Below are 24099 nucleotides of genomic sequence, written 5' to 3'. Positions count from 1 at the left end.
ACATTTCAGCTTTCACTAACGGGGATCCATCTGAAGGACAACTGTGACAGAGAGTCATTGTAAATTAAGAGGTAACTCCATGCTCACAGTGAGGTTTTATTACTGCTTCAATCACCCATTGACACATTTAATCGTGTACTTAAATTACACAAGCAAGCAGATGAGGTCCCCATATAGATGACAAACACTCGTGTCTGAAAACTCACCTCTTCAAGAAGGCCTACCCTTAGCCTTCCACTTAGCACTTACTTAGCATCTATTGTATTCATACTAGCTTATTGCACTTATTGTTTTCATATTAGTTTGTGGCACTTATTGCATTCGTTTGTTTCTGCACTGTACGTTGGCTCTGGTTTATGCTCTTAGATGCTTGTTTGAAGAAAGGAGACGCACTTATGACTTCTGGTGACTAGTTGTTCTCTCGAAAACCGATGTTGAATACACTTATTGTAAGTCGCTTTTGATAAAAGCGTCTGCTAAATGACTGTAATGTAATGATGTAATGTAATGTCTTACCTTTCCTCTGAACTGTAAAGCCGAGCCAAACCAAAGTCAGCCAGTTTGATCTGACCTCTGTGCAAAGAAACGTAAAGAGATCAGCAGCAACACCACCAAGCATGAGAACAGACGCCCGGACAACTATAAATGACTGACAGTAACTCGGCTCATCTGACTGAGCCAGGCAGGACGTTTTTGAATAACTAGTTTGCATTCAAACAAAACAAAATTATGAAACTTGTGATTGCTGGAAATATCCAAATCCTTTGTTCCCCTCTTTTGTGTGATTCAGGTTAAATACTGATACAAGAATTAGTTCACCAACATTGTAACTGATGGAAAAACATACGCTGCACTTTGAGAAGGTAGAGTGAGTGTTCAAACTCAACAAATGTCCAGACTAAACGGATCTATTTTCAGTCAGTTGTATAGCAGCAGTGTGTCTCTTAAGTGCTCCATTTCACAGCACAACCCACAATTCAGCTACTTTTTATTAGCATCTTAGCTATTGCAGCTTGTTTAGCTTCCCCTTGCATCCCGAAATGTTTGCAGTTCTGTACTGAGCAAGCATATGTTAGACGTTGCTGTACTCCTTTCATTGCTGTAATTTGCAGCGCCAGTTAGTGGCAAAGTAATTAGCTTTGCTGCTGACACACTTTGAAATTCTTGCATTCCGACCATTAAAGTTAGCGTTTGACTGCTTTTGGTCTTTTGAGTTCACAGTATTTACAGAGTACAGCTGCATTTAAATCATCAGCAGGAATGTTTTCCAAGTTGCTGATGTGCTGCATTATAGCTGATATTGTTAAAGTCAGTTTACAAAAGGGGATCAGGTTAGTGAAACAAACAAAGTAGACTGTAGGCCATACTGAGGCATGAAAATTCCCCTGAAACCGCTTTTACTGCTAATCAACTGAATCCTAGCTGCAACTGCAAATTAACCAAAAACCAACAGTCTACATAAAGGACACTTCAATATTTCACTCCTTCTTCTACTGTTCTTTACCTGTTGTTGAGCAGTATGTTGGAGCATTTGATGTCTCTGTGCAGGAAGTTGTTCTTGTGGCAGTAGTCCAGACCCTCCATCAGCTGGCGCATGAAGCTGCGGACGTGCTCATGGGAGAACTGGACCAGGCCCGACTCCAGCAGGCCCATCAGGTCGTGGTCCATGTACTCAAACACCAGGTAAAAAGCACCTAAATACAGAGGGACGGTCTATTTAGAAACCAGAAACACAACATACACTCACGAACCCCAAGTCTCAAGGTTAGAGATGTGTATTGTATGCCAGTTAAATAAGAAAAAAAAACTATTTCCCATGCATATTTATAACTTCGTCATACTACTATACTAGATAATTAAATATTTAAGGTCTACAGCCTGATACACTGCGATTTAAAGTTGATCTGATTCCCAATCTATTAAGCTTAGATCGTCTATGATTTGATACTTTTAAATGCAGATGAATTTAAGAGTTTGAGTTTCAACTTACAGCATCTAATATATGTAGTAATTTGTCTTTTGGACACTGTCGTGGTTTTGCATCAAACAAGTATGTGGTTTTTAAAACGCATGGTATTCTCACAGTTCTGTATTTTACATAGTTTTCATCGTTATCATTTATCCTGCGATTATCACTGCAGCCCTGAGCAATGTGCACAACAGCGGTGGGAGAAAATCCACACCGTGACGGCCCTTCTTTCGGACATGCTACAGCTCACAGCTGAGGGTTTCAATAGTGACACAGATTACAGCAACACGTGGGAAAGTTCCCGTCAGTCACAGCAGTCGAGTAGCACTGTCGTTTTTTCATTTACCCAGTCCTGGCAGATAATATCTAACCCACTTACCTCTGTCCTTTTTAAAGTCAAGTGCATCCTGCTTGTCAGTGACTATCTCCTTCATGTTGACAACACTGCGGTGCTTGAGCTGCCGCAAGATCTTGATCTCTCTAATGGCTGTGATGGGGAAACCCTCCTTTTCATTGTCCAATCGCACTTTCTTCAAAGCCACCAGCTCACCTGTCATGTTCAAAAAAAAAAAAAAAAAGTATTTAGAAAAATCTGTCAATGTGAATTCTGCCTCTGCTTGTTTGAACATAAAACACATGAGTACTACAGTGACTTAAGTGCAGATAATATTCCCTTACCAGTGTCTTTGTCCTTGGCCTTGTACACTTGCCCGTAGGTGCCTTCCCCTATGATGCCAATTATATCAAACTTATCTACGCAGCGTTTGCCCCAGTCGCTCTGGGTATGTTTGCGCTCACCATAGCGCGGGCAGCAAATCCTGCAAAGCAACAAAAACAAAAAATGAGATTTTACTCAATGTGGGATTTAGGAGAAGAAGATTGGAAGTGGGTGAGTAATAGCAGAAACTGACTTTGGTCTCTTCTTGAGGACTGCCTGGGGTAGCGGTGGGGCCTGGTGGATGGGGAACTGTGGGGGTGACGAGTCACCTCCGGGTAGGGTGGGCGGTAAAGGAAGGTCAGTGAGTGATGGCCGGCTGCGGACTTCCTTCTCCTTCCTGGATGGCCTCTGAGGAGGGGTGGACTTCTTTGGACTGATGGTGCAAAACACAAAGACATTTAGAGAAACGTATAATTGATTAAAGAGACAGGAGAAGCAAATATTCAATATGTACTAAATTGTTTGTAGTATGAGACTTATAATAAACTAACACCTAACACAGGAGGCAGAAATAATACCGATGAGTGATAATGATGGAATAAAAACAAAAGAGAAAAGTGGGGACTTCAGCGGTGTATTATGATGCATGTTGTGTGGGCTATATTTTAAGAGCACAGATGAAAGTTGTACAAAATGTGACCTCCGTATAAGAGATGCGGACGCATTAACACCAGTGCTGGAAATTTACTTCTTATGTCCTGCCACTGTGGCTGGTGGATTTCAAAACCTCCAGAATCCTTTTGGCTGGTGGCTGGTGCTAATTTCCAACCCTGTTAGTGTCCAGTGTGACTGTTTCTGTCGGTCTGTATCCCTGTTGGGGGTACTCACCTGTCCTGAGCGTTTCCCAGCAGTGCGGGTGGTAAAGGCAGGAGAGGAAGAGTCGACGTCTTGTGGAGCGGGATCTGGCGGACAGGGCTGCGTGTAGGAACCGGAGCTGGCGATGGGGCCTGGGATGTGGTTGAGGGTGTAGGAGGCTGGATAGTTGCTTCTGCCTGAGGTGGCAGGGGTGGAATCTGGGTGGCTGGAGCGGGTGGCACAGGAGGAGAGGGCTGAGGAGGTGCAGGAGAGGAGGCGGAAGAGGAAGGTAGAGGTGCAGTAACCGGATCTTCACCACCAGGAGTATCCTGGGGTAACGGCACAGGTGGTGGGGGCAGAGGTTCTGCTGCTGCCGAGTCTCTTTCTGGCTGGGGAGCCGCGGCTTTAGTAGGCCGCAAGGAGGAGGAGCCTGCAGATTTACGTGGCGGTGCCGGCGGAGGAGGAGTAGAAGCACCACCACAACTAGCACGGGCAGCCGCCTCAGCAGCCTGCCGTTCCTTCTTCCTGCGGCTCAGCTCTGCTCCCAGGCTGGAGTTAAGTGGCAGGCGGGAGGAGGGAGGGGAGCGGCTGGTTGGTCGGCTGCTGTGGGAGCTGGCCCCCGCTGCAACAGAGGAAGCATGCCTCTTGCTACGGGAACGGGAGGCGGAGCGACGAGAAGACGAGTAGTGCAGAGGGGAACGACTCCTGGAGCGGCCAGAGCGGCTATATTAAAGAAATACATTTTTTATATTTTATCTTCCTGTAGTCAGAGATTATCATACAACATGTTGCATTCTTTTGAAAACTTTTTTAAAAAGGAACAGAGTGGGAAGTAAACTCACTACCCACCAGACTACATAAAATGGCTGTTGATCAAACATAATGAAAATGAAACCATGAGACCTTTTAATATGGGATGTAACAAAGTTTATATAGGCCAAAAAAGGCCAAAACAACTGTTTGTCAAAACCGAAGTAAAGGTTGAATCCTACATTTTGATAAAGTCTGAAGCAATACAGCTTGTTCCCTGTGTAATGTGCTAGTTAACGTTTGCTTTGACTCCATTCCAGTCACAGATAGACGCCACTGTTACCCACAAAATAAATACAAGGAAATGTTTGAATAACCAGACAAAGTAGTTAAGAAACTATGAATTTTTAAAAACATTCCCACACTAAATAGGGCTCCATTATTCTGCTAGTACAAATTATAATCTGTCCAATGTGCATTTAAATTCTAGCTCACACGGTGCAGCTATACTTCAACCAAACGTGGAAATGATGACTGGCTTTCTATGATGTGGAAAAAGTATGACCATGGTATTATACACTAATCATAAATGATTCTTATTATGCGTTTACAATGTGGAAAAATGTGTTCTCACCACCAGGTGCCAGTTTTTTTTAATTGCCTTTACTTTGAAAGAGAACAGTGGCTTAAATCTAAATGTAATCATAAATGCAAAAGTCTCTGATGATTACAGTAAAGGCACAGACCATGGTTGCTGTGCCCCAACCTTCTCCTAGTTGCCATAGCTCTTGCATTTTGTTGTTAAACTGTTTTAACACCTGCCTGTCTTGACACGACCTCCATCCTTTCATTTTCTCCCCATCGGGGTTTTGTCAATGTCATTAAGGGTCTACAAGCAGCAAATATGTTGCTGGCCTGAGAAGGCCTCTGCAAGTTCAACCAGTCTGCCTGATTTTACACTTACAATGCAGGTTGCTTTGATAATAAAATGTCAAGACATGTCATACTATGTAAAAATACTACTAAATATGTCTCAATGGGTAGATTGGCCTTTTGTACCATGACACACAGTTAATGGCCTCTGATATTCTACTCTTACTCTATCAACATGCGTGTCTCAGTGTAAACTATAGAAATATTCCCCACTATTATAAAGCTGTCATATACTCACCGTGACATGGGGCTGGTGCTGGAGGACCGGCGGGCGCCGTAGGGGCTGTTGGAGCGTCTCCTCGAGTAGGGGCTGCTGTCCCTCTCATAGCTTGAAGACCTGTGTCTGCTGCCGTACGGGCTGTCTGATCTCTGCCTACTGCGGCGGGACATATCCCCGTAAGGATTGGGGCTCTGCTGGGCCACCCTCCGTCTGGAGTAGCTGTCATCCCCCTGCTGCCCATACCCACTGCCCTGTGGACTCTCGCTGCCAGCCCCTCTTCTGGGACTGGGCGAGAGAGCAGAGCTGGTGCCCTTCCTGCGAGGGCTTCCCCTAACCGCAGCCTTGCCCTTGGGGCTCGCCTTGTGGCTCTTGGAGGACTTGCGGTGGCTTCTGTCTGCTCGGTTCCTCTGGGAGGTGCTGCGGCTGCCCTCCCCTCCGCCCTCTCTCCGTTGTTGCTTTTCTTTGCGAGACTTCCCTGAGCGGCTGCTCTCCTTGCTGCGAGATGAGGACGTGGAGGAGGTAGTGCTACCTACACTGGCTACAGGCTGTACCTGGGTGGAGAGCATCAGCTCCCCACGTTTAGAGTCACCCTCTGGCTGGACCTGGCGTTTGGATGAGGGCCCTGAGGACGCAGCCTTCTCCTTGCTCTTTCCAGCACTCCCCTTCTCGCGGTCTTTGCTATTCTTTTTCTTGTACCCACGTTCTCCATTCCCAGCGTCTTTAACTTTATTCGGGTCCTTGGACTTTTTTCGGCAGTGTCTGTGGCCCCTGTTCTCTCTACCGTCAGCCTCTAAGCCGACGTCGTCCTCTTCGTAGTCTGGTGAGGGCTCCAGTCGGTCCCCGCCCCCCCTCTCAGAGGGCCTTGAGGACGGTGGGTCTGAAAAAGTGTCTGAGTCGGAGCTGATATCATCGTACTCCACCAGAGGCTTCACCGTGTGGACACCAGGTGGCGCCGTATCGCAGAGGGTATCATTTTCGGGTCTCGGTGCCGCCGACAATTCCCGATTATGTTTGGTTGATTTATGCCGTTTGCGTTTGGAAGAGGACATTGAAGATTTTAACTGCACCTTGCCGTCCTTGCTCGTCTTTTCTCCCGCAGAGGTATGGGTCGAGGCCTGGGTCTGGTGTAGCACATTGCTAGATTCCGGCTTCCTCTTGGTCCCATGGTGTCGGTCCGACCCAGGCATCCCTCACGCCGGCGTCGGTACCTCAGCTGCGACTGGGCCTCGGTGGTCCAGGCAATTCATTCACAGGGGAACAGTAGAGCTCCTCCAAATCCCCAACAAAAGTGTTAAATTACTAAGCAGAAACAGCAAGAAAATAAACAAAATCAACACACCAGGCCGCTCACGTCCAGTCCTCCTCAACGCCGATTCATTCCATTGAGATCGCCAACATAGTTCGACAAAGCAGAAAAACGCCAGGGTGGTTGTCCAGTACTGTAGAGTATGTACTGTGAATTAGTCAGTCACTGAAAAAGATTCCAACCGAACATCGGAGCATTGTGGTGTCGTCTCCGTCTCAATTTAGCTAGCACCGCTAGCTAATGCTCGGCTGTTAGCGAGCTGACTCGTAAAAAAGAAAAAGTCCCTTTGTGAAAGGTGTCCTTGTCCAGTGCCAAGTTAAGTAAAGGTGCTTTTATTCCACAGAATTACGATCTTAGCATTCAGAAACAAGCAAATGCCTTCATTAGAAGACGCTCGTTTCTCGAACAAAATGAAAACTTGACCCGGTTGGTGCTGTTTACATGTTCCCTTTAATGTAAGTTTTATCCCCTATAAAGTCAATATTGTTTAGAAATGATAGTATTTTCGTGTGCAGTAGATGTTCCAGTTTATTATCAATGGCTCTGGGAATCAACCAGGCCTATATTTAGGGCGATGCTAGTGGATTTAATATCATCCACAGCCCTATCTGAAGGAGACTACAAACGCCATTGTGGCTCCTGTGACTAGCAACTTCGCACAGCAGAATGAACCGGAAACCGGAACACTGTCAATCTTGGTCGTATCATAGCAACGACCTATCACAACACATAGCCCGCCTCCTGTACTCGTGGTCCCGCGCCAGCAACGGCAAAATGTAAAAAATAAAATAAAATCCAGAACAACATTGAAGTATTACCGGATTTTCATTTGAAATGAGATAACACACGGCGTTAGACCCACAGAGATGGAAGTATCGGGATCATGGTGGGTTTTACATTTTAAACATGGAAAAGCTGGATTACCAACAGGCAAAATGGGCAACTGTCCTGGGGCCCTGACAGCTCCAAGCTGTGTCATCTGGTCTTTGCTTATTGATCATTTGTTTAGGAATGTTGTTGGAGGAAAATTGTTGTGCAGGAGTTACAGTACAAAGTGGTAATGTGCAATAGAGTGTAAATAAACACTATAATCAATAAAGATTATCAATAAGGTGTAAAAAACAGAAATGCACAGAATGCCACAAATGTAAACACAGTACATTTACAGTAGCCCAAGCATCATAAATACAAACAGGTTGATATGTGCAAATCCAAGCAGCTGAAAAGGCAGTTGGAGCCACGTCAGCACCATATGTCTCTGCCGTCCGTCACTCTGCTCGAGGTAGACAAATTGTAGAGTGTTATAGAGTGGAAAATGTGTGGCATTGTATGAGGCAATTTTTTGGTATTGTACCTATTCAACAAAGGATTGTGTACTATGTGACAAAAGCATCTGTTTATGTTGGTCTCCAGTCACAAGGAGTTCAAGTTGTTTTTGTAAAAATAATATGTTAAGATTAGTTGAACAAGGAATATACAATATAAAGCAAGCTAATTAGTGTTTTCTGAGTACTTCATAAAGTGAGCTTTATAAAGTAAGTCAAGTTGATAAGAATCATAACTGGAGTCAAACTTCCCACACCTGTTCTTCCGGTTCTGGATTTGTGCTGTTTTAGCTGGGCCTTATATTCAAGGGGCAAAAACCAAGCATGGCATCTCACTGTATGCTTTGAACTTACCAAGTAGCTGCAGGCTAGTGGGAAACTCATCTTAATGACTCTAAATGCAAATAAATACATACATAGGGTGACAACATTTAAATGCTGTAGGATAGATTACAATAACAAGAGTGTTCTGTCAGCTCAGCACCATAAATGGAAATAAAATCAGTGTGTGATGAAACATATATTGCATACTATTTATTTTAATCAAACTTGTATTTATACATACTAGTTTAGCCTGGAGCAACAATTATAGCCTACAATTACTGTAGTTGGTGTTTCCATCAAAAAGCATTAAAAATAGATTTAAACTTTTTCAAAGATAGGGAAAGACGCTAGCAATACCATTTTAAAAAGTCCCCTCAGATACATTTTATTGTGGCACTCCAGACGACATTGCACTGTTTTCAAGCGTGTGTTCCACAGTGTGATGACGCAGTATGACGAGCAACCGCCCTGGATGTTGATTGGATCCCCTGTCAAACTGGGGCGTGGTTCACGAACCAGGAAGTCGCGTTTCCCACAGCAAAGAAAAAAGTTACAGTTGTTTTACAACAATTAATGCAATGCAATCGAGTTAATACGCATTTCAATGGTTGACGTGTCATAAGGGGACAAGCCCTCCGCTTCTGTGTACGTTATAGTACACGAATCCTGTTGTGACCAAGATGATGAACGCATGACCCACACTTAAATCATAGGGCCTTCAAGTGGACATTACTCATATTAGACATTCATATCCTTAAATAGATTATTTGTTAATTCAAGTAGGCTATATGAGGGAAGGGATCGACTATGTAGGCTATATCACATATCCTAACTGGCCTCTTTGTTTGGGTGGTGTCAAAATCTGCCAAAACCTGGGATAAGACTTTTTTAAATGAATTGTAAATCCTATCTAGCCCTGAAACCTGTGGCCTCTTACCAGATATTCGTGTTACGCTGTCAAAATCTTGGGACCCCACTTTGATATTTATCTTTACACCCGAGTTAAGCCAATTAAGTACCTTAAGGCCATGACTTCGTTTTTTTTTTTTTTTTTGTTTGGCCAATACACACATCAGCGCAATTTCATTATATTATTTTATTTTTTAAGTGATGTAGACGTAGAACCAGCTCCATTTTAGGCTGCCAGGTCCTATTCCTGTCGGGCTATTGTGTGGATGGATGGAAAGCTGTAGCCTATAGGGGGAGGAGGAGGAGGTGAGGGTGCAGCGAGCAGATAAGAGAAGTGGCTTATTGGATGTCTGCTGCCTGGAGCTCTTATTTTATCTGAAAGGAGACGTCTCGCCGTTTGTTTTTACAGTCCGAAAAAACAACGACATCGCCCCTCGGGAAGCTACCCGACAGGACGGTAGCATGATAGTCGTGGAGGGGACTCGGAAGAAAGAGGGCCCGTATCTGCATTTTACTTCGCCTACACCGAATTCATTGAGTCGGTAACCAGCGTCCGACATGGGGAAGGAGGTAAATGGAGTCTCGCGGAGCCGGTTTGAGGTGAGCTGACCATCAATATAACCTGACAGCCATTGACACACATTCAACGTAGCAGTTAAACACGTTAGGATACGGGCCTACACGGTGACTGTCGCTGTATTTATTGTTAAACTGCGCTTATGGTGAGGCTGTGGATGCAGCTTCCGCAGTCAATGTTTGGGATTAGGTCAAACGCTGTTTTTGTTAGAACAGCGTAGTTTAAGCACGGCCTATTTCATTTAAGACACACGTGGGTGTTTACCACTGAACCCATCGCGTTGTTGTTGATTTTAAATGGAGCGTTTTTAAAGGTCCCGAAAAAATGTTTTCCTCGTTTCACATTGCGCCGTCAAAACAAAGACGCTGAGGCTACATAGAGCACGCCGAGGACAGCTCCTGCTCACGTTTACATATTTAAGAAAGGGAATTGGTTGACTTCACTTTTCTAATAAGCGGTTTAATAGATGTCCTCATATCTACCGGGGTGTGATTATAATACGACTTTTTTTTTTTTTTTTTTTGAGGGAGTTGTCTGACGAGTCGGATTGTTGTGCATATCCACGGCCGCTGCGGTTGTTGGGGGGGGGGGGGGGGGCCTCGGGTCACGACCGTGTTAGCACATAAACGATCAACAAATGGGCCCAGGCTGCCACCGTGTAGCATCCACCATAACCTGTAGTGATAGCAAGAGGGCTACATGTCCACACGCACAGGCTACGGGGGTGTTGCTTTGTAGTATTTACCATTGTGTGTAAAGTTTGTGTCGCATCCGCAAGCGTAGCTGAATATTTTGGTGAACACTAGCACCCAAACGCATCCGGTCGGTGACATTGGGCTGTGTAGCCTATAATCACTTGGTGCTGTTTAATCCCCTGCTAGTGTGGGATTTGTGTGTGTGGTTTTATTTATTTTTAACGGTGCAACAGCTGACGACTCAGAAGATTCAGGCCGTTACCTTCTGGCCCGACAGCTGCGGTAGAGCTGCTGTGTCAAGCTAAGCGGATTTAGGCCAGGGGGGAACCGGAAGTGGCGACCTTGACTTCAAAATAAAAATCATGTATTTTTTTTGTTTTACATTTTTTTTATCTTTGAAATATTGAAGTTGCATGTACTATACTGATTTTGTCATCGTGGAGAATAAGATGTAGGCCTAATATACGGTGTTTGAAATGTAAACATGTAGTTTTCCTTTCTTAGTTTATTTGTCAGGGACAGTGCTAATTATCACTTTGTTGATTTTTTTATTGATGGAAAATATATACAATCTACTCATGCACTTAAAAAGGATATAGGATAAAAACACAATACATCATACTGGCTTGTTTCAGTAGACCAGAGTTAGTCCAGAAAGCTATTGTAAGAGGCCTGAGATTAACAATATATTTCCAAAAATGTCCTGTTGTATACCAGCCTTAAACAAAAAGACTACAGCCCTCTGATGTGTAAATAATAACCATATTGTGACTGACATTACAACTACGTTGTGTATAGTTGGGCGTTTGACGTAAGACTTGTTGAAGCAGTTTAACCTGTAGGCAGAAAAACAATCTTTTAATTGCTTTTAATTATCTCTTAGTTATTTAATTTATTAGTTGTCCTTAACTACATCTGTGGATGTACGGAAGGATAAATGAAATACCTAAACCAAATTTAGGCACTGATTCAATCATAACTCATCATGGAAATCACAGTTACAAGTATCAAACTGATATATAGATTTAATATGAGGAATTGGGTCTTTTCAGAAGAAAAACAAATTTCAATTTTCAAAAAATATGAGCACTTTTTGTTTTGCTTTACAATAATCTCAAGCTGGAGGTTATAGCTCACCCATCTTTTTACCTCCTGCCTGGCCCGCTTCACTGACTATAGCTGACCAGTGGAGAAAACATAATGCTCACATTCATGCAGTGTCGGGTTCATTTTATGTTGGATTACAAAAGGGAACAGTGTATGCCCGGTGACCATGCTCATCTGGTTCTTTAGAAATGGCCCTGGATTATTTGGCCAGAAAGTAGCGCTGTGGAGGCCGAGCTGTCAGTCAGTTTGCCCCAAATCCAAATGTGAAATGTCTGTCCCTTCTCCCTAAAAATGTTACACGTCTGCGCTGGCAGGCAGCCCCTGCATAGACAGCTGTGTGTGTGTGTGTGTGTGTGTGTGTGTGTGTGTGTGTGTGTGTGTGTGTGTGTGTGTGTGTGTGTGTGTGTGTGTGTGTGTGTGTGTGTGTGTGTGTGTGTGTGTGTGTGTGTGTGTGTGTGTGTGTGTGTGTGTGTGTGTGTGTGTGTGTGTGTGTGTGTGTGTGTGTGTGTGTGTGTGTGTTTAACAGAGAGACATAGAGAGGCTTTTGACCCAGAACTGACTGAGTTTCTAAACAGGCAGAACTGTCAGTTTGTTTTTATGTGCTGATGAATAGGTTTGTTTAAGTGTGTAAGTCAAAATCTGAAGCTATTGTGCATGTGGTTTTAGGATGAACGCCCACAATTAAAATGGCCTCACTGTAAACTCTTTTAGCACCCGTGATTTATTTATTTAGTTTAAAAACAAGATTTTGGAATCATGAATGCTTCATATTTGTAGCAAAGTGCAAATAAGGACATGCAAATTCCTTGTTGATTTTGTCGCAGATGTTTGTCTCTTGTAAATAGCACGTGCACTTTTTATTTACACACTAAAGCCCCCACCCCTCAATTACCCCGTCTCTGGTTTGGATTTATCTTTCTAAATCTATGGAGGAAAACGGATTTGGCCAGATGTTGCTTCATTTGCCTTTGCACCCGAATGTCATCGTCTTAACGTCTTACATTTTACAGCAGAGCATTATTTCCCACAAATTATGGGAACCATGGAGTCCTCATTAAGTGTGTGTGTGTGTGTGTGTGCGTGTGCGTGTGTATCTAAGTAGCTTGGTCTTAATAAATGCTAATGTATCGTCTCTTTGTGTACTGTGGCGTTTTCTGTGGATTATAGCCGAGTATTTGCACTCACACGACGTGCAGTTGTTCATGTTGAAATCAATTAGCCGTTTGCAGAATCTGGAGCGATTTGTCTCAGAGTCACGAGAATGCATTCTAACTAACTCCAGTGTACATTCTCAGTACATGCTGATGTGGTGTCAACTCAACAGTGTAAACAACCGAGGAGGTATGGGGAGCATAAGCAGGCGGAGAAGATAACATGAAAGCAGAGCTCTGTAGTCGACAGTACAAAGTCTCTTCCCGCTGATTCTTGCTTAGAAGACACAATTTCCAGTTGCCTGTGCTGCTTTATCTTCTGTTCCCCCATGTTTTCCAAGACATGACATTGAATCTATCTCCGCTGATAAGATTAAGATCATTTATCCTTGTTTATATGCTGCTATGTTTAAGGCGGACTGCCAGGACTGATGTTATCTTCTGCACCCTTTCAGATGTTCACAAATAGCGACGAGGCGGTCATCAATAAGAAGCTGCCTAAGGAGCTGTTGCTACGGTGAGTGACATTTCAAAACGCTTCAATCAGAATCCCTGTTTTTTTTATTGAAAGCAAATATGGCATGTTGCATTCTCCACACTCACCTCCCTGCCTTTGCTCCCAATCAGCACATCCAATCATACGCAAAGGCACAATTGGCATTCCATCCTCCTCCTCCCACACACACACACACACACACACACACACACACACACACACACACACACACAAACATTGTCCTTCTCTCGATTATGACACTCGCCCTTTTGCAAATATTTCAACTAAACTAACCACCAGGATGCGAGTTTCCTCTCACCACCCTACTCCCCCCCCATATGCTAAAACTATAATTAAAAACAGATGCTTGCATTCAAATTGAATTCAGGCAAAAAGAACAGAGAGCCCCTGAGCAAACAGATAATGAAGGCCATAACTCAAGCCTCGGCCTTGCCCGCCAAGCTGCCTGTTCAGGGCCCTGCTCTGTGAGGCTGTGCTGGGACTCACTGTATCCCCGCTTCAACCCGTATGCAGTTTTTGCTGCATTGAGGGATCCTGTAGTAAGTTTCCACCTCTGTTCCTAAGAAGCAGTTTGCGTGTCTTCCTCGCCTGGACCCCACTTTGAGTAAACACATCTATCTTGCAAACATCTCTCCTTGCCTACAGTCAAAGACAATATTAGCTGATTCACTCACTACCCCTGTGCTGCGAGTGGAAGCCGAAGCAGAGTTGGGCAGTTTAGTGTAAAGAGGAAGCTTCTGGCAGCGGGGATCAGGGTCTCTAAACCGTCCCTGTCTGTCTTCCAGAATCTTCTCCTTTCTGGATGTGGTGACACTCTGTCGCTGTGCCCAGGTCTCACGGGTGAGTCTGTGTTCACAAGGTGTGTGTGTATGCATGTGTGCGTGACTGTATGTGTTTTGTGTCTGTGTGTTTTAGTGTGTGTATGTGCTAAGTTTGAGAACAAACTTGGCCCTAAACGTTGCTTCTCCCTCCCTTCTCACAGTCCTGGAATGTTCTGGCCTTGGATGGCAGCAACTGGCAACGAATCGACCTCTTTGACTTCCAGAGGGACATTGAGGTGAGTAAATCTGATCTCCGACTACTTTACTCTTACCTGTAGAGGTGAGAGTAAAGTCTTTGCTTTGTACATTTCCCTTCACCCTTCACTTGTGATCTGTCATTGCTTTAAATAGATGTTCGGAAGCACATACTGCAGGCTGAGTGGATTGTTTTGGTTCCAGGGCCGGGTGGTGGAGAACATCTCAAAGCGATGTGGGGGGTTCCTTAGGAAGCTGAGCCTGCGGGGTTGCTTGGGTGTGGGTGACAGCGCCCTGAGGTGAGTAAGGCGAGGACTTGTCCTCACAGAAGTTCTTGTTGTACTTCAGACCCTGGAGAGAGAGAGAGAGAGAGAGAAAGAGACAGAGAGAGAGAGACAGAGAGACCGGCAAGTTCTGTTTGTTTTTCTCCCTGTAGGACTTTCTCTCAGAACTGCAGGAACATCGAGCTGCTTAGTCTGAACGGCTGCACCAAGATCACTGACAGGTACGTGCATTATTCTGGGATGCTAGTGTATCATCATGCCTCTTCTCCTTGAAAAGGGCTCATTGTCTTTCTCTTCTGCAGCACATGTAATAGCCTCAGTAAGTTCTGTCCAAAGCTGAAGCACCTGGACCTCGCCTCCTGTACCTCAATCACCAACCTGTCACTCAAAGCTCTCAGGTGTGTAGCGGCGACGTTGCGATATATACTTCACCTGAGTTTACAACATTCCCCCCCCTTAGATCCGTTTCCCTCATTAATTCCATCTGTTGAATCTACAGCACAAGGTACTTTAACTCCTCATTGACTTGTTCTTCTTTTGCCATCTTTTTCTTTCTGAATTTTCCGTCCTGTCAGTGAGGGTTGTCCCCTGCTGGAGCAGCTCAACATCTCCTGGTGTGATCAGGTCACCAAGGATGGCATCCAGGCCCTGGTGCGTTGCTGTCCAGGACTCAAAGGCCTTTTCCTCAAGGGATGCACACAGGTATGCTGAAGGGCTTAGTATGAGCTGGAGATGCTGACCAGGGCTAACGGTGTAGGTGCTTTGTGCATATTGAGTATAAAATTCTATCTGATACATTTTAAAGCAGCTTGATTTGTTGAACTTAATTGTTTTAGTCCATTGGTGACTTCCTGGGCACACTGTTCCTATTGCTTAACGCTGCACTACACACACACACACCGTTTGTTTTGTACGTTCCGTCATAGTGGCCATTCACTTAGCGGGTCGTCCCTCAATCAGAAGAACGGCGGTTCGATCCCCGGCTCTTCTAGTCCACGTCGATGTCACACTTAACCCTAAATTGCTCCAGAAGCCATCGGTGTGTGGATGCTCAGATAATTCCTGACTGATGCACGTTGCGTGGTAGCTCCTGCCATCAGTGTGTGAATGGGTGAATAACATGTAGTGTAAAAGCGCTATGAGTGGTTGGAAGACTAGAAAAGAGCTATACAAGTACAACTACATTCATCATACTAACTACCAAGTTCCTCTTATTTTCTTTACCAATTAAACACAGCTGCTGCTATCGCAAACATAAAAGGCATCACTTCCTGTGCAATAGAGGATGCTTCTGAGAAACGGCGTGCCGGACACTGTTTACAGCAATTGTGAACGTTTATAGCATCATGTTGTTATCAACAGTCAACACTACAGTATTCATATCAGTGACAGTATAGGGGCTTGTTGGGGTAACCTTAGTATGCTTTATTATACATTTTATAACTGTATTTTTCCTCTGTCAATCTCTCCCACAGCTAGAGGACGAGGCTCTGAAACATATCGGGGCTTACTGTCCAGAGCTGGTCACACTCAACTTGCAGACGTGCTCAGTAAGTACAGGCAACACGGCTAGAAGATGTATCTAATCAGTCTGGAAAAACACAACTGTTTTGCAATTTCAATGACAAATTTCATATTGTTAAAAATGAAATCTCTCTTTGTAAACGTTGTTATAAAACCCTTGCCTCCGCACCTTTTGGCATAAAAGTACACGAACACTGTTGGTTACTTTCCAGGGTGTACGCTGATGTGCACTCGGTACACGTTGTGCTCTACAACTCATTGTGAATGCCAATAGTCTGTGAAGCCTGCTCATTTTCTCTGGTTTTACCCGTCTCCAAAATCCCCCTCCTTCATCACCACCTGAATTCTTCTCTAATCCTCCTCCTTTTCCTTTATCTGTCCATCCTCCTCCTCGGTTGTCCCAGTTCCTCTTCTTCCTCTTCTCTTGCCTAGCTATTTCTCACCTGTTCCTCCTCTGCCTGATCTCCACAGAGTATTCTTGAGCAGTACTTAAAACAGAAAAGGCATGAGAAAAGAAAGCTGGGTATTAAAGTACATGAATATATATATATATATATATATACTGTGTCAAAGTTGTACTTTGCTTTTAAAAGTTTGTATGTTTTCACATCTCTCATTTGATGTGGATGTAAGTGACCTCCCACACACACACACACACACACAAACTGAACTTTCTCTGTGAGCAGCAGATCACAGATGAGGGCCTCATCACAATTTGCCGGGGTTGTCACCGCCTGCAGTCTCTTTGTGTGTCGGGTTGTGCCAACATCACAGACGCCATCCTGCACGCCCTGGGACAGAACTGCCCTCGCCTCAGGTGAATTTACACGCCTCCACACAAATCCTCATTTAAAGATAGACTTAGACACATTTTTGTTATATCGGTGGAAATTGTCTTTTTACCCCCCCAGCAACAATCAATAAAACAAATGCTCTGACAAAATAAAAAAATCGGGTAGCTGTCACAGGACTGTAAAAAGCCTGTCCAGTCATTTCATTTGGGCCGCATGCTGAAGTGCTAGCTTGACAGCTGTGAGTGCTAACAATAGCCATGTTAGTAATGATCATTTTGGGGGGAGGGACTTCGGAGGGAGGCCTGAATTGATGGGCTGTTAGTGTTGCCGACTTGGTGACTTTCTCGCTACATTTAGAGATTTATTTATTTATTTTTATTTTTTTGGAGCTGCTGCTTCAGTTAAAGTCCCAAAAAGTGACAGACTCTAAGTGATTGTGTAACTCTCTCCTCCTCTCCTTCTTTCAGAATATTAGAAGTGGCTCGCTGCTCTCAGCTTACAGATGTGGGCTTCACTACATTAGCCAGGGTGAGTGTGGCATCTACTTATTGGTTGTATACAAACCCAAAGACTTCATGCTTACAGATTTTAAATATTTAAATTTCACGTCACATTGTTTTTTTCCGTCCCAAAACATCTTGAAAACAAAGCGCCTCTCAGTTTATTGTCTCTTTCTCTGTTGTAGAACTGTCATGAGCTTGAAAAGATGGATTTAGAAGAATGTGTGCAGGTAATAAACAATCCAAGCAACAAAATACATTTTCCACTGTTGTATGCAGTTATGACATTTGTTTGTCTTTTTCTTTTTTCCATCAGATCACAGATGGAACACTCATCCAGCTGTCGATCTACTGCCCTCGTTTGCAAGTCCTGGTGAGTGTGTGTGTGTGTGTGTGTGTGTGGCTGCCACTCCTGTGATATTTACAAGCACCGCATCACAGCTTGTTCTAGCAGACAGTTGAGTAATGGAGCTCCTGTGTGGGTACTCCCGTAGAGTCTGTCTCACTGTGAGCTGATCACCGATGACGGCATCAGACACCTCGGCAGCGGCCCCTGTGCACACGACCGTCTGGAGGTGATCGAGCTGGACAACTGCCCCCTGATCACAGACGCCTCGCTGGAGCACCTGAAGAGCTGCCATAGTCTGGATCGCATTGAGCTCTATGACTGCCAGCAGATCACCCGCGCTGGCATCAAGAGACTAAGGGTGAGTTGTGTGGGCTGATAACCGTGAGTAAGCGGTGATTCTTATGTACACTGATCAAAAATACACTTGTTTTTTGCTCCCAATTTCCAGGAGCTAAAATACAAGATCTGAGACTTTTCCTATGCACACAAAAGACTTATTCCTCTCAAATGTCGGTCCCAAATGTGTTAAAATCAGTGTTAGTGAGTACTTTTCTTTTTCCAAGATAATCTATCCACCTGACAGGTGTGGCATATCAAGATGCCGATTTAACAGCACAATTATTACAAAGGTGTGCCTTGGGCTGGTCACAGTAAAAAAGGCCTCTTAAAAGTGCAGTTTCATGAAACGGATGTCACAAGTTTTGAGGGAGTGTTCTATGGGCATGCTGTCTGCTGCAATGCCATACGCTTTCTCATATGTTGTTTTTCTGAGAATTGGGCAGTACATCAATCAGCCTCATAACCGCAAACCAGCCCAGATCCTCCACAACTTCTTTACCTTCAAAGAGTGTACAAATGCACACCTCCGATTGTGTTTGGCACTGTGGAGAAGTGTTCTCTTCACGGATGAATCCTGTGTGACCAAAAAATGCATATCTGTAGCCCTAATTATGTAAAATCCACAGGTGGTCCTGTGTAATAATCTTGATAGGACACACCTGTCAGCTGAATTAATGATCTTGGAAAGCGAAAGGTGCTCACCAACACGTAGAGCAAAGGTAGAGAGGAAGACTGCAAGCAAGTGAACATAAAAACAAAGCAGATTTCAAATAATCTGCTTTGGAAAGAAATTCTCCTCAAGGACGCACACAATGTTTTGGTGAACATAAAAACTTTTTTTTTATTATTTTTTTTTTAGTTCATGAAACTCCCAAAGCTAATTTTAGTTCCTTAATGAAGGTTTGTTGGAAATACAAATTCCTTAACGACATTTGAAGAGGTTGACGTTTGATGTGTAAAGTAACAAACTATCTGCCTGAAGAGTCCGGTTGATATCAATTGAACCCAACATAGAATTAACGATGACACAGCAGCATGGCTTTCAGGGCTGCCACTGATGGCTAAAGGATGTCTTACAACAATGATGATGTACGAGCATTGAGCATAGCTGCTGGGCAGCACTACAGTCTCCAAATGAGGCAGGCAGAGTTTAAGTGGAGCACAACACGCAGGGATCAGGGCAGCCTTTATTCTATGAAAATGTACATGATCAGGCTGATTTAAGAAGCAACAGAGGAGAACATTACAAACGGATGTCATCGATTTATACATTTTTGTCCAAATAAAACTGATGTTTGAGTCACCGCTTCACCCACAAGAGGTGATAAATCCAAACTGAGGCGTGAAATACAAACAGTGAGGGAGCACGCTGTCCAAAGAGAGCGGATCTTATGCCGTCTCTTTAAACCATTAACATATTTCCATCTATTTGTCCTTTCCTCTCCACAGACCCATCTGCCTAACATCAAAGTGCATGCATACTTCGCTCCCGTCACTCCACCACCCTCCGTCGGGGGCAGTCGTCAGAGGTTTTGCCGCTGCTGTGTCCTGCTATGATGTAAAGACAACAACCCCCCTTTCCACTCCCCGTGTCCCTCGTACATGCTCCCCGCAGCCCGCCACTTGAACCCGGACCTGCTGTCCCCCTCTTGGCGCCCTGTCATAGAGTATATGCTGGTGTGTCCCCCCTGTTTGGAGCTGCAGAGAGAGGGAGAGAGCCAGAACACGCTACATGGTCTTGGGTAACTTTCCCAAAAAACATTCCCGAATCTCTCCAGGACACACACACACACGCACACACACACACACACCAGGCTTTCTGATATGCAGACACACCTGCATACACAGATAAACTCTTAGAAGAATGTCAGAACATTCCTGGTCTGTGTTTAGTGGCCAAACCAGTATTACAAAGAGCGTTATGTAAAAATCAAGTGTGGGCACCTCTGTCTTCATCAAATGAAGTACAAAAATAATGTTCTCATCAAAAATACTTTTGTTATTGAGGGGAGAGACACATGCTTCTATTTAGCACTTTGAGACCGGTAACAGTTACAGTTTCTTAACAAAATATTGAAAAATCCCTCTTAACCTCTCACACATGCTTCCCTCGGTGTCGAAGGTCACTTACCAGCTACCTCTAGACGGGAACGCCACTTGAGTAAAAGACCCCAGTTAGCTTTTTCCTGCAGGCTGTTTATTTCAAAAAGATGGGCAGCAATAGAGCCAGTAAACTGCCGACACCTTCAACAAACTCATAGACCGCAGCAGAAGTCCTGTTTTGTGATAATATATATAAAAAAAGAAAAGAAAAACATACTTGCAGCTATTTGCACCTATTGCAGTAAAGCAATGATAAGACACTTTACCAAACGGCCATCTCAGAATTTAAGACTAGCATTTTACTAACACACACGAATACAAATCCTCATGCAGACACTGAGCTTGCTACACCTGTACCCTCACCTCTCTCTCTGTTACAATCAGAAGCTTCAATATGCTGAAAAAAAAAGAAAAAAAAAACTTAAATATTTTTCTAAAAATGGACACCAATTAAGACTCGCGAGTGGGGACTCGAGAAGATGCCAAATGTTGCATGTAACACCTCTAGTTTTTTAAAATCGAATTGTAAATAGAGTCCGTGAATCGACGCCAGCGAAAACGACAGATGATGATATGAGATGGGGCAGAGATTTCTGTCTTTGGGTCTTCCTGGGGGAACTGTGGCGAAGCTCACACATGCTTGTTTCAGTGTTGCAGTATGTGCTGGAGCTTCGGACTGTCCGCATGAGCCAGAACTTAACCAGGAGTTTGACAGAATAACTGCTGCTTGCCTGTGAAAAGCTCATGTAGACGACAGGAAAGAAACTAAAAGTCTGACATGACTACATGATTTCATGTCGGACCAGAACAATGGAAAGAAAAAGCCAACTGAAAACAATCAGTCTTTTTTTCAGTTAGTTTGGTTTCATTTAGTTGCTCTTGTTTTTTTGCGTCGGTGACGGTTCTGATGACCAGGAACTGGTGAACCACGCGCAGCGGCGAGAGGATGCGCCTGATGTCGGCATCCGGCAACTCTTCAACTCCTATGAGGCCTTGCAGGGGATGGAGTTACAGCGTGGGACACCCTGCACCCTGGGATCTCCTCCGTCTGCCTGAGACCAGTGACGCTGCCGAAGGTAGAGACCAGATCAGGCCGGCGGAGGCTCTACAAGAGGAAGTCATCTGAATTATGGCTTGCTGACAGATATGATGGAAAGATTTCTGTCACAACGGAGGGCTGTAATGGATTGCCCCCCCCCCCCCCCCCCCCCCCCCCCCTGCCCTATGAAGTATTGAAGCCTTTTCTTATTGATTATCCTCTCCTGCACTCGCACCTGCTTTATTCTGCGTCTCTTTTTCGTCCCGTTTCCTTTTATAAATGTGTCTTTTACTGCTTTTTCTTTCTGATTTCCTCTGGATCTCTACCTTTTCTCTTCTTTTGCATTTCTGTTTTGGTGTGGTTTGGATTGCGCCTGCTCTGTGTTTTTGAAGTCATGAGTTCAGTGTCTCCAAGATGAGTTTGAGTCCTCTTCCAATCCTCTGTTTTGATCTGATGCCGTTTGTGTTTTCATTAAGAGTTTATTGTTACTTAATGTCCGGAGTGTAGCCTTTGTCCAGGGGGGGGAAGTGTTGGCGCCAGTGCAATTGAACTAAATGTTGAAATTTGAGTTGGATTTTTTTACTGTGAGTTGAGGAGGAGTTCATGATGTCATGTATGTATGTATGATGTAGGTTCCACTTATTGAATGTTTCCATCAAGGAGAAGTCTCGGGATGGCTGTTCAGGCATTGTGTGCCACTTTAGCAGAATCAGATTTTTCTCCTATATGCGTGCTTTGTATGCCTTGCTTTTCCCTCCCATAATGCACCACTGTCCAAATACATCAAACGACATAAATTGGCAATGACGGCTACGGCAGGCAGGATAAACTGAGATGAATCCAGATTAATCCAGTCGGATCTGTTTGTTTGACTGGGGGTTTACGGGGGATTAGGGAACAACTAAGAGTCAAAATGGCGGAGATATCTAATGTACTCTGTCTCTGTGCCCCGGGGTTAAGACGGTTAACTGGAAGAAAGAGGAAATGTGGTAGGATTTAGACTGTGAGCCAGGGTTGTAAAACCTGCTTGCCCTCGTCAGGCACTGTACGTGACACAGGCTGAGTCATCAGAGCAGCTGGCGTGCTTTCAAGCCAAACACTTTGAAAGGGTCACAGGTAGTAACACCTGCTCCTGATGGCTTTATATGTACAAAAAGAAACATCCTGCTATTTATATCTTTTCATGGTACAAAATACACTACAGGCTCTACAAAAGCAAAACTCCAGACTCATTATTCCTCCCAGTATCAAACACCTCTGTCCTTCTGTCAGACCTTCCACCAGTTTACACGTCAGTCGAGCTACTACGCACCTGTTTCATGTTCCAAACACTGGAGTAAGGTTGAGGATTAGGACAGAGAGCAAGAGGTGAATCTACAGTGTGTGTGTTCATGGTAGAGTGACACCTGTGAAATTTCAAAAAAAACGTTTTGACAATGACTGTAGTTCACATAATTACTGTAAATGTTTTCCTTTTTTTCTTCTTTTTTTTTACAATTAACCGATATAAATGAATATGTACGTATGAATAAATATATACCTATATTATTAAGACTTGTCTGGTTTTCACTCTGGTGTTGAGCTTGTTCTCTGTTTTATGGCCAGCGGTTGTTTTTTAGCGTTATCGGAGCAGCAGATGGCAGCCATGAGCCAGTCGTAGTGATTCCTCCATCACTGCTGGTCTGATCTCAGCTCTCAGCTTGGTGACTCAGGATCTCTCAGCTTTTCAATGAGACAAATGGATTTGCTTTACTCAGGAGTAAAGTGGAGTAAACCACCAGTTCCTAGACTAGGATACTTTGTTTACTTGAAGGACATCATGAAAATTATTCTGTCAGTTTTTACATTATTTTTATGGTCAGTCCTACTATGTTTTATAATGTCTGTCTGATTGTAGCTGTTCTTCAAAACACCACTTTGCGATGTTTGTAAAAATGCTTGAATTAGATGTTACAATTTATTTTTATTTGTGTTGTGCCAATATGAATATGCTTGGGATGGGTTGAATGCAGAAGTTCAATTTCATATGTACCTAATGTATTTAATGACGACTATAATCATTTTTTTATTTGTCTAATTTTTTGGATTTGCATCATAAGGAATGTAAACGGCAGCAACACAAACAATTCTCTGGGCAGATAAGATAGCTGACATCTTCACATTAGAAATTCAACGTGAGGAAAACATTGTCCGTCAACTTTGAGTGCGTTTGAGCACCAAGCATCATGACGTAAACGCAGACTCCACCTCCTCTCGTCCCACCGGAGTCCTGCAATGTCAATGTAAGTAGTGTAATAATAGTGTACAAAATACATCGTCTCTGTGCAAAATCATGTTCTAAAGTTCATCTGAAGATAATACGATCAAGGGCACTAAAAACACTGTGACAGACTTGCAAAATTGTGAACAGTTTATTCCTGAGATACTTCGCACAAGTGTCTCTTTGATCATGGTAGGAACAGCATCAATTCTAAGAGCACAGTCTTTATCAGATGGGTGTCTGTGGTTTAAAATGTGACTATTTGGGTGTTTCTGACACTGCATGCAGAGTCAAGTCTCTATGTTTGTGTGTTCCAACATACCCATGTCTGAGGCGAGAGCACAGATGAACAATCTGTATCAATTTATACCAGTGGAATGAGCAGCAGCTCTGGTCCTGTGCTGCACCATGACGACCGCTGTCACGGCTGGGATCTGTCTTCCGCCGCATGGGGCTCATTTTCTTTCTCTCATCCTCCTATTGTATCCCCCGTCTCTCAATCACTGAGAGATCAGTGTGTTTCCACTCCTGTTTTAATGCTCATCTTTAGCAGCCGTGTTCCGGCACCTGGAGTATCACATTGGAGGATGAAAGG

General features: G+C 44.0%; 2 protein-coding genes across 4 annotated transcripts in view; one reads left to right on the top strand and one right to left on the bottom strand.

Moving 5' to 3' along the window:
- cdk12 (cyclin dependent kinase 12) overlaps nucleotides 1-7362 on the bottom strand; it is a 34541-nt gene extending 27179 nt beyond the window's left edge. For 2 of the 3 annotated variants that reach the window (XR_012952425.1, XM_076085601.1), the window contains exons 1-7: nucleotides 5404-7361; nucleotides 3516-4205; nucleotides 2881-3060; nucleotides 2648-2787; nucleotides 2349-2519; nucleotides 1505-1694; nucleotides 517-573 (exon numbers count right to left, since the gene is read on the bottom strand). Coding sequence is in view for 2 of the 3 variants with exons in the window: in XM_076085601.1 (XP_075941716.1) it covers nucleotides 517-573; nucleotides 1505-1694; nucleotides 2349-2519; nucleotides 2648-2787; nucleotides 2881-3060; nucleotides 3516-4205; nucleotides 5404-6572 (2597 nt within the window). In the remaining variant the exon portion in view is untranslated. Of the gene's footprint in view, nucleotides 1-516; nucleotides 574-1504; nucleotides 1695-2348; nucleotides 2520-2647; nucleotides 2788-2880; nucleotides 3061-3515; nucleotides 4206-5403 lie in introns of all 3 variants that reach the window. The other variant, XM_076085602.1, reaches the window with a different exon arrangement.
- A 2161-nt stretch (nucleotides 7363-9523) lies between these two features.
- Nucleotides 9524-22796, top strand: fbxl20 (F-box and leucine-rich repeat protein 20). The gene is made up of 15 exons (XM_076085624.1): nucleotides 9524-9849; nucleotides 13235-13296; nucleotides 14082-14136; nucleotides 14279-14353; nucleotides 14517-14611; nucleotides 14749-14817; nucleotides 14899-14994; nucleotides 15172-15298; nucleotides 16072-16146; nucleotides 16807-16937; nucleotides 17382-17442; nucleotides 17600-17644; nucleotides 17731-17787; nucleotides 17909-18121; nucleotides 19552-22796. Exons 1-15 carry the CDS (start codon nucleotides 9808-9810, stop codon nucleotides 19657-19659), a joined length of 1311 nt encoding a protein of 436 aa, XP_075941739.1. The 5' UTR covers nucleotides 9524-9807; the 3' UTR covers nucleotides 19660-22796.
- The last annotated feature ends 1303 nt before the right edge of the window (nucleotides 22797-24099 follow it).

This window comes from Anarhichas minor, unplaced genomic scaffold (assembly GCF_050575085.1).
Source record: "Anarhichas minor isolate MPS153535 unplaced genomic scaffold, ASM5057508v1 ptg000007l, whole genome shotgun sequence".
In the NCBI taxonomy this organism is placed as follows: domain Eukaryota; kingdom Metazoa; phylum Chordata; class Actinopteri; order Perciformes; family Anarhichadidae; genus Anarhichas; species Anarhichas minor.
This window is presented reverse-complemented; position numbering and strand designations above follow the sequence as displayed.